The sequence below is a fragment of the Borostomias antarcticus genome (genome assembly GCF_949987555.1).
Source record: "Borostomias antarcticus genome assembly, chromosome: 6".
In the NCBI taxonomy this organism is placed as follows: Eukaryota; Metazoa; Chordata; class Actinopteri; order Stomiiformes; family Stomiidae; genus Borostomias; species Borostomias antarcticus.
In genome coordinates, this window is record NC_140239.1 from 5,078,265 (window position 1) to 5,087,820 (window position 9,556).

General features: G+C 49.3%; 1 protein-coding gene across 1 annotated transcript in view; it reads left to right on the plus strand.

The window, feature by feature from the left end:
* The window catches only part of opn4xb (opsin 4xb), a gene marked incomplete at both ends in the record, with an annotated part of 8,894 nt that extends 1,984 nt beyond the window's left edge, over positions 1–6,910 (plus strand). Inside the window, 9 exons of the mRNA XM_084439632.1 lie at positions 600–733; positions 1,731–1,934; positions 2,207–2,378; positions 3,197–3,358; positions 5,039–5,146; positions 5,375–5,546; positions 5,868–6,014; positions 6,274–6,561; positions 6,902–6,910. Coding sequence (XP_084295758.1) covers positions 600–733; positions 1,731–1,934; positions 2,207–2,378; positions 3,197–3,358; positions 5,039–5,146; positions 5,375–5,546; positions 5,868–6,014; positions 6,274–6,561; positions 6,902–6,910 — 1,396 coding nt within the window. The remainder of the gene's footprint in view (positions 1–599; positions 734–1,730; positions 1,935–2,206; positions 2,379–3,196; positions 3,359–5,038; positions 5,147–5,374; positions 5,547–5,867; positions 6,015–6,273; positions 6,562–6,901) is intronic.
* Between the last annotated feature and the right edge of the window lie 2,646 nt (positions 6,911–9,556).

Here is a 9,556-nt window from a genome sequence, read left to right on the forward strand (position 1 = left end):
TTTTCCATAGTTGTTGACTTGCTGTTGTTGCCAAGTTAAGGTGGATAATGTGATTGTGATGACAGATGGAAGTAGGATGCCTAGTCTGTTCGGGTTAATATAATAAATATGGCTCCTCCTGATTGGTCTAAACCTCATGCTACGAAGGGACACATGGACACAGGGACTCAAAGACGCACATGTCATGTACGCACCGCCACAGATACACACACATACACATATACAAGTGGGCATTTATTGTGTTTAAATATGATTAATCGTAAATTTAGATATTTACAGCACTAAATGCCATAGCCATAGCCATCCTTGTGGAGGGGGGGGAGGGTTCGTTTTTTTTTTTCTCCAAAAGTGGACCGTATCGTTTCGATTTGCTGACAGGTGGGGGGGTGCGGACAGGTTATTTCGATTGCGATTTGTTGACAGGGGGGGGGGGCTGCGGACCTTTGGTCTTAAATTCTGGACCTTTGGTCGTGAGGGGGGGCTCGTTCGGGCCTGCCTACAGATGTTCTATAGACGCTAAAACGCTCTGTCAGCTGTAACTGGTGAGTTAGTATTGTATGGCGTTACCGTAACAGTATCATTCTCCCTCTGTGTTACAGTAACAAGAAGTTGCGCAACCTGCCCAACTATTTCATCATGAACCTGGCAGTCAGCGACTTCCTGATGGCCTTCACACAATCCCCCATCTTCTTCATCAACTGTCTCAATAAGAAGTGGATGTTTGGAGAGATGGGCAAGACTGCTACTCTCTCTTCTAACCTGCCTGCCTGTCTGTGTGTCGGTCTCTCTGTCTGTCGGTCGGTCTGTCTGCCTGTGTCTCTGTCTGTCGGTCTGTCTGTTAGTCTGTCCAAGGTAAATGGTCAGTCTGCATGCGTGTGGAAACAGCTGTCTGTGTTCTGTCTGTCTGTGTAAACAGGTTGTAAGATGTGTTCTATCTGTCTGTGAAAACAGGCTGTAAGATGTCTGTGTTGTGTCTGTCTGTGAAAACAGGCTGTAAGCTGTCTGTGTTGTGTCTGTCTGTGTAAACAGGTTGTAGGTTGTATGTGTTCTGTCTGTGTGTAAACAGGCTGTAAGCTGTATGTTGTGTCTGTCTGTGTAAACAGGCTGTAAGCTGTCTGCGTTCTGTCCGTCTATGTAAACAGGCTGTAAGATGTATGCGTCCTGTCTATGTAAACAGGCTGTAAGATGTTTGCACCCCGTCTGTGTAAACAGGCTGTAAGCTGTATGTTCTCTCCGTCTATAAAAACAGGCTGTAAGCTGTATGTTCTCTCCGTCTATAAAAACAGGCTGTAAGCTGTATGTTCTGTCCGTCTATAAAAACAGGCTGTAAGCTGTATGTTCTCTCCGTCTATAAAAACAGGCTGTAAGCTGTATGTTCTCTCCGTCTATAAAAACAGGCTATAAGCTGTATGTTTTCTCCGTCTATAAAAACAGGCTGTAAGCTGTATGTTCTCTCTGTCTATAAAAACAGGCTGTAAGATGGATGTTCTCTCCGTCTATAAAAACAGGCTGTAAGCTGTATGTTCTCTCCGTCTATAAAAACAGGCTATAAGCTGTATGTTTTCTCCGTCTATAAAAACAGGCTGTAAGCTGTATGTTCTCTCTGTCTATAAAAACAGGCTGTAAGCTGTATGTTCTCTCCGTCTATATAAACAGGCTGTAAGCTGGATGTTCTCTCCGTCTATAAAAACAGGCTGTAAGATGGATGTTCTCTCCGTCTATAAAAACAGGCTGTAAGCTGTACGCATTCTGCGGGGCCCTGTTTGGAATCGCCTCCATGATCAACCTGCTGGCCATCTCCATCGACCGCTACCTGGTCATCACCAGGCCCCTCCAGACCCTCCGGAGGGTGTCCAGGCGCCGGACCACCATGGCCATCTTGTGTGTGTGGCTCTACTCCCTGGCCTGGAGCCTGGCCCCTCTCCTGGGCTGGAGTGAGTCCATCCAGAAATCCCAGCTGAATTATTATATTTATTGAGGTTGATTAATGATACTGTGATACAGATGACTTTGATGTTATAAAACATACTGTACATGCACACACACACACACACACACACACACACACACACACACACACACACACACACACACACACACACGCATAACTCCCTGGATAGCAATCCCTAACATGCAAGTAACTAACAAGTATTTTCCAGCATACCTGACCTCTGAGGTATGTGTTTGTGTATTTTGTCCCCTGAAGGCTCCTATGTCCCTGAGGGCCTGATGACTTCCTGTACCTGGGACTATGTCACATACTCATTAGCCAATCGGAGCTACACGATGATGCTCTGCTGTTTCGTCTTCTTCATTCCTTTGGGGATCATCTTTTATTGTTACATCTTCATGTTCCTGGCCATACGCAACGCCGGAAGGTAGGACACACACACACATGCATGCACACACACACACACACGCACACATACGCACACACACGCACACACACACACACGCACGCACGCACGCACGCACATGTATACACACACACACACACTCTCTCTCTCACACACACACACACGCACGCACACACACACACACACACGCGCACGTACGCACACACAGACACGCGCGCACGCACGCACACACACACACACACACACACACACACACACACACACACATACACACACACACACACTCTCTCACTCTCTCTCACACACACACATACGCACAAACACACACACACACAAACACAGACACACGCAAACCCTGCCTGAGAGAAAGAATGGGACATCCGCACACTCTGTTACATCATTACATAACCCCCTGCCCCATCATGCTCAATCAAATTCCACAATCTGGGCCTGGGGAAATATCAGCTTTCCCTCCGTGTGTTGCCCCCCCCCCCCCTCACACACACACACACACACACACATACGCAGCACGCATGCACGCATTCTAACAGCCCTATCCAAGTTATGTCTGCTGACTTGTGCAAAACTATTTTCCTTGGTGGACACTAAATACCATATTGGGACTTTTTCAGTTGTTGAGAACCCTCCGGAGAACCAGTAGAAATACCTTATACATTAAATCTCATGTTCAATTCTCAAAGGCCCTGTTAGAAAAAAGGAACTTGTTCCGAATCCAGAAAGGTCTCTCTCCCACTGAGACCACTTACAGCATTGATTCTGAAAGATAGTGGAAGTTTCTATTTCTGAGTGTCACCCCCAACCCCCCTCCCCCTCCACAGGGAAGTGGAGCGTCTTGGCACCCAGCTGAGGAAATCCACGATGGTCCGACAGAAGAACATCCGGAATGAATGGAAGCTGGCCAAGATTGCCTTCGTGGTGATCGTGGTTTATGTCCTGTCCTGGGCACCGTATGCCTGTGTCACGCTCATCTCCTGGGCAGGGTGAGTGTAGAGATAGTTAGTTCGATATGAACTTTCATAATCCCCGTTGGAGGAAATTTGGGGTTTCTCATCCTCCTCTCCACCATGGCCTCCAGGCTGTCCAGTTTGTGCCCCATAACAGAGCCGGCCTCCTCATCAGCTTGTTGAGTTTGTCTCCTGAGACCTGGTGTTGCCTCCCCAGCAGGCAATGGCAAAAAAACAGTGTGCTGGCTACCACAGACTGGTAGAACATCCGTAGCATCCTGCTACACACATCAAAGGACCTGAGCCTCCTTAGGAAGAGCGGTCTGCTCTGTCCTTTCCTGTAGAACCTCAGTACTGTCAGTCCAGTCCAGTTTGTTGTTCAGGGCCACTCCCAGGAACTTGTATGAGTCCACCATCTCAACCTCATCCCCCTGGGTGGTAATAGGGGTGGGGGGGGGCTCTTGTTCCTTCTTAAATCCACTACAACCTCCTTGGTGTTGCCGATGTTGAGTTGGAGCCGGTTCCCACCAGACCGCTCAAATCTCCCTGTACTCCTCCTCATCATCTGCACTGATGCATCCTTGAGGAGTCGTCCTAGAACGTGTGGAGGCGGTGCGCTCCAGAGTTGTGGTTGCAGTCGGAGGTGTCTCCTTTGGGAACCCGTGCTGCTTATCACCACATCGGACAGGCAGCCCTGCAGTAGCAGTAGCATTGAGGTTGTACCGTACTAGTATTGCACTAATAGCACTGTACTGTGGTGATGTGAATAAAGACAAGTTTGTAGAGTTTATTTGAACCATACTGAATAAACATCAAAACAGATCCAATCATATCCTCATAAATGTTACTCAGTTGACTCTCATCAGTTCCTCCCTAATCTGGATAATCCCTCCACAGTCGTATGCTTCTCTGCTGCTATTTGGATTAAGGAGGAGTGTGTAGATCATTATATCACGTTTAGCTCAATCCCTGTCTGTCTGGCTCCAGCTCTGCCGAGGCTCTCCTCCTTTCCTCTCCTCCTCTCCTCTCCTCAACTCCTCCTCTCCTCCTCTCCTCTCCTCCTTTCCTCTCCTCCTCTCCTCAACTCCTCCTCTCCTCCTTTCCTCTCCTCCTCCTCTCCTCTCCCCCTCTCCTCTCCTCCTCTCCTCTCCTCTCCTCCTTTCCTCTCCTCAACTCCTCCTCTCCTCCTCTCCTCCTTTCCTCTCCTCCTCTCCTCTCCTCAACTCCTCCTCTCCTCCTTTCCTCTCCTCCTCTCCTCCTCTCCTGCTCCATCTCTTGCAGCAGCTGCCACTGGGCCTGCTTTTGGATATATATTATTTAACCTTTATTTAAAATTGATTAAAAATCTTTTTTGCAAGAGAGAGCTGTCCAAGAAAACAACGGCAAGATACAGACACACATACTGCAATTACAACATACTACATTGCATTAGTACAGATTAGGCATCTACCAATTAAAGATTAACAAAGAAAAGTCACATCAAGGGTCAAAACAATTACAGAGCTGCATTTCATTTTCCTCCATGACTTTTATCCTAACTTTAAAAGCTCCTGCAGAGTCATAGTTCTCTGAAGCTCATTCCAGGCCAAAAGGTCAAACACAGCCCCAACCTTTGGCACGGTGATCAGGACACTTTTGAAAACAAAGCCGACTATCTTGTCTTGTCATTCCCCGCCTCTTGTGATGACGGCGCCTCCTCCTCCTCTTCATCTCCAGGTACGCCAGCATCCTCTCACCGTACTCCAAGGTCGTCCCGGCTGTCATCGCTAAGGCCTCCGCCGTCTACAACCCCTTCATCTACGCCATCGTACACACCAAATACAGGTAGGTCTACAACCCCTTCATCTACGCCATCGTACACACCAAATACAGGATGGTCTACAACCCCTTCATCTACGCCATCGTACACACCAAGTACCAAGGAGGAGGGAGGAGAGTGTGTGAAGGAAAGGAGGGTAGGAGTGAACGTCTGAAGAAAAGAAGGGCCATGCGAACTCTATCTCTTTCTTATCGACCCTGTCCCCCATCCCCTGTCCCCCTCCCCCCCCCCAGGATTACCCTGGCAGACAAAGTCCCCTGTCTGCGGTGTCTGTCCCCGCCCGCCAGGAAGGAATGCGCTTCCCCCTCCATCAGCGAGTCCTCCGTCCGAGACTCCACCGTCAGCCGCCAGTCGACCGTATGCAGGAAGAACTGCTCTGACTCCTACGTCTCTTCCAGCAAAGCGGTACAGACACACACACACCCACACACACAAGTACCAAGGAGGGTTCTCTGGCTGGGTGTGGGGGAGGGAGGTGGGGCTAGATGAGGCCCAATGCTTATGTATTTGGGTCAAATACACTTACAGTAGCAGATGCTTGAAAGAATTTGAGGTCAGTTTAACTTACCGATTTGGGACTGGTCAGCTAAGTCAAGCGGCGAGATAGTAGTGTGTGTGTGTGTGTGTGTGTGTGTGTGTGTGTGTGTGTGTGAGTGTGTGTGTGTGTGTGTGTGTGTGTGTGGAGCTGCAGGGTAACTGACCCTAGGAGTGTGTCCCTGTGTCCAGGTGTTAAGAGACGTGGAGATGGACCCTCTGGAAAGGAAGGCGGGAGCCTCGATCAGGGGTCTCTCTTCCGTCAACGCCTCCAGAGTCCGGCACAGCAGGAGGCGCCAGCCGCAGGGCACGACCCCCACCTACAGCTCTGCGGAGAAGGTGAGGGAGACCGCAGGTCCCGCCGGGCACGGGGGGGGCATGGCGCCGGAGGGGGCACGCTTTTGTCAGATGATTTAGTCAATGAGCAGGACTCCGAAAAATAAACGGATAACGTCAACGGCGCCTTGAATCTTCAACAAAGTCGAATAGGTCGCAGTCTGAGGCAGCCATCGGACCAGTTCTCTGCTGTGTTTACCGTGTTCTCATATTGTTAATGGTGTGTGTGTGTGTGTGTGTGTGTGTGTGTGTGCGTTTCCAGTCTCAGGCCATCCCTGGGGAGTCCGCCGGCGTCTGCGAGCACGAACTGGTGTCCGGCTCTGTCACCATGGCTACTGTTCCCTTAATGGTGATGTCCAGGATGCGGAGCCAGAGCCTCCAGCTGACCAATGGGATCGGAGAGAACGGCGGCGACGGCCCCGAAGACCGGCACAGGAGCGGCTTGGCGTCGGCCAGCGTGGGAGAGCAGCTGTGTCACCCGCGCTCCGTCGTCCCTCAGATTGTCATCATCCCCACGTCCGAGAGCAGTCTGTTCAACCGGGGGGAGGAGGTGGTGGAGGAGGTGGGGGAGGAGGGGGGAGAGGAGCGGGATGGGCCCCTGGAGGACAAGAGGACACAGGACATCCTGGCAGGAACTGAGGACGCTGAGCATCCCCTCAGAACTCATGGGGTCAGCGGAGAGGTTAATCCTTCTCTGAAACTCAGTAGGAATGTTCCAGAGCAAGGGTTGAGCTCCTCTCTGTCCGACTGACTGTGATGACACGGGGAGGTGTGGAGAGGTTTTTGACCTCCTGATCCTGGAGACATTTATGACATCCTGACCATGGAGAGGTTTCTAACATCCTAACTGAAGAGATTTCTGACATTGTGACTGGATATTTTTCTGACAGGTCATGTGATCCTACAGTTATGACAGTTAAGTTGGCGTATCCTGAATCTGAACTGGTTCCACTACTAGTAGAATCTAACCCTAACCCTAACCCTCACTCCGAACCAAGTACCTATTAATGATTGTGAATTGTGATTGTGTGTTTCTTTCCTGACTGTCTGTCTGTACTGGGAGACCGTGGCTTTGGTTCAACTCCTCGCCTCCAACGAACTCTTCCACTCGACCTCATTCTGAACTGTGCTTCGAGGGCACAGTACAGTGTGTTCCCTGCCTGACCATCTGTCTCAAGACTGGGCGCTTCATCTCCTCCCCACCCGGACCATCCAGCCACAGTAACTCTTCCACTCAACCTCTCTCTGAACTGTGGAGCGTGAGCGTGCATGCTCCTCCGTTGATTGGACGACCTCGCAGTGGTGCAGTGTGAGGGAAATCTCTCTCTCTCTCTCCTCCGGTGAGAGAAATCTCTCTATCCTCCGGTGAGAGAACTCTCTCTCTCTCTCTCCTGCTGTGAGAGAATTCTCTCTCTCTCTCTCCTCATGTGAGAGGACTCTCTCTCTCTCCTCATGTGAGAGAACTCTCTCTCTCTCTCTCTCCTGCTGTGAGAGAACTCTCTCTCTTTCTCCTCCTGTGAGAGAACTCTCTCTCTCTCCTCATGTGAGAGAACTCTCTCTCTCTCTCTCCTCCTGTGAGAGAACTCTCTCTCTCTCTCTCCTCCTGTGAGAGAACTCTCTCTCTCTCTCCTCCTGTGAGAGAAATCTCTCTATCCTCCAGTGAGAGAACTCTCTCTCTCTCTCCTGCTGTGAGAGAACTCTCTCTCTCTCCTCTCTCCTCCTGTGAGAGAACTCTCTCTCTCTCCTCCTGTGAGAGAACTCTCTCTCTCTCCTCCTGTGAGAGAACTATCTCTCTCTCTCTCTCTCCTCCTGTGAGAGAAGTCTCTCTCTCTCTCCTCCTGTGAGAGAACTCTCTCTCTCTCTCTCTCTCTCTCTCTCTCTCTCTCTCTCTCTCTCCTAATCAGCGGTATCCTTCCCTGTCCAACTCACTTTGAGTCTGAAGTATAATACACGGTTTCACCCAGCTCTGACCTACAGTACCTCCGTTGGAGAGACGTCTCTCTACTGATCTCTCATTGTTCGGGGATGTGAAGGGGAATCATTTGAGCCACATAATAACACTGTAAAACCATGATGAAAAAGGTGTATTCCTATTCACTCAAAGAGTAGTCTGTTGCATTTTTATTCATACTGTATTCTGTTTTGTTGTTTCAATGCTCCCTCTTGGTTCTGTTATCTGATGTTTTATGGCTTTGTTGACCCCTTTTTCATCTTTACTTTGTCTTTGAACTGCATACTGTACATTATTTGAAGGATGGACGCTTTGAAGTCTATAAATGAACTTTTGCTACAGTAGCCTACAAACTATGCCACAGGCAAACATTGAGACCTGGATAGATATTTATCATGAAGAGTCATAGTAATAACAGTATGGGTGATTCAATAGTCTAGACACTACAGTATTTAGGTTATATAGTGTACAGTTTAATTTAATTTCCATCTGTGTTTAATTCCCATGCACTCGTACGTAATGAGAGTGGACATCATTCTCCTGATTTGTTAATCCCTGTTCTGCATGGCAGGTCAGTGCTGCTGTCTGTTGTTATGACTGTAGTTGATGCCTCCCGGTCAGTGCTGCTGTCTGTTGTTACCTCCGCCCCAGCGACAGCGCATGGCGAGAGGTAATGTTTTTGGTGCCGTGTTTGTTTGTTTCGTTTGTGTGTGTTTGTTCGAAAGGTGTAGCATGGGTCAACTTAGAAGACAATACATTTTGGAGCAGATCCAAATCACGGGGCGGGTCCACGACCCACCCAAACACGGCCGACCATTCACCACCATTCATTTTTTGGACCAGGGTTACACAAGAATAATTTTCATGAAACTCAGTGGAGGGGTGTAGCATGGGCCAACTTTCCAGATAGCAAGCAGATGTGTAATAATTCTGGGCCATATATGGGCCGGAACTAAGCCACAAGGGCCAGATCTGGCCTGTATATGGCCCAGATCCGCTTGCTATCTGGGTTAGCACCCATTCAATTTCGCGAGCCAAACACGGCTGTGCCGACCATTCACTTCCATTCATTTTTTGGACTAGGGCTGCTGTGTGTGACAAGCATTGGATGTAGCTGGTTACACAGGTGTGTGTGTGTGTGTGAGGGGGATGATAGGTGGAGAAGGGTCTTGTAAATGAGACCAGTGAATGTTACAATGGGTGTGAAAGGAAGGCAAGTTGACCAAAGAGTGCAGTGTTGTGTTTTGAAGGGGGTATTTGTGGCAAACCGGACAGCCGAGTGATAAAGAGTGTCGAGCCTGGAAAGTTTACCTTTGCATGCAGACCTGTATACTCTGTCACCGTAACCGAACATCGAGGAGAATGGTCCTTTTGTAAGAGGGTGAGTTTGCCAGAAGAGGTGAAAGAGAAGATTTATATAACGGCACCTGAGTGCCGTTATCTTGGACTGCAGCTTTGAGATGTGCTGTCAGGCCAGACGCCCAAGTACTTATAAACGGTGACAGATCCAGGATAGCTCCCCCACTGGTGGTGCTGATAATGACGCACGGCGCCCTTCCGACAAAACCACACAACCTTAGTCTTAGAAGTATTT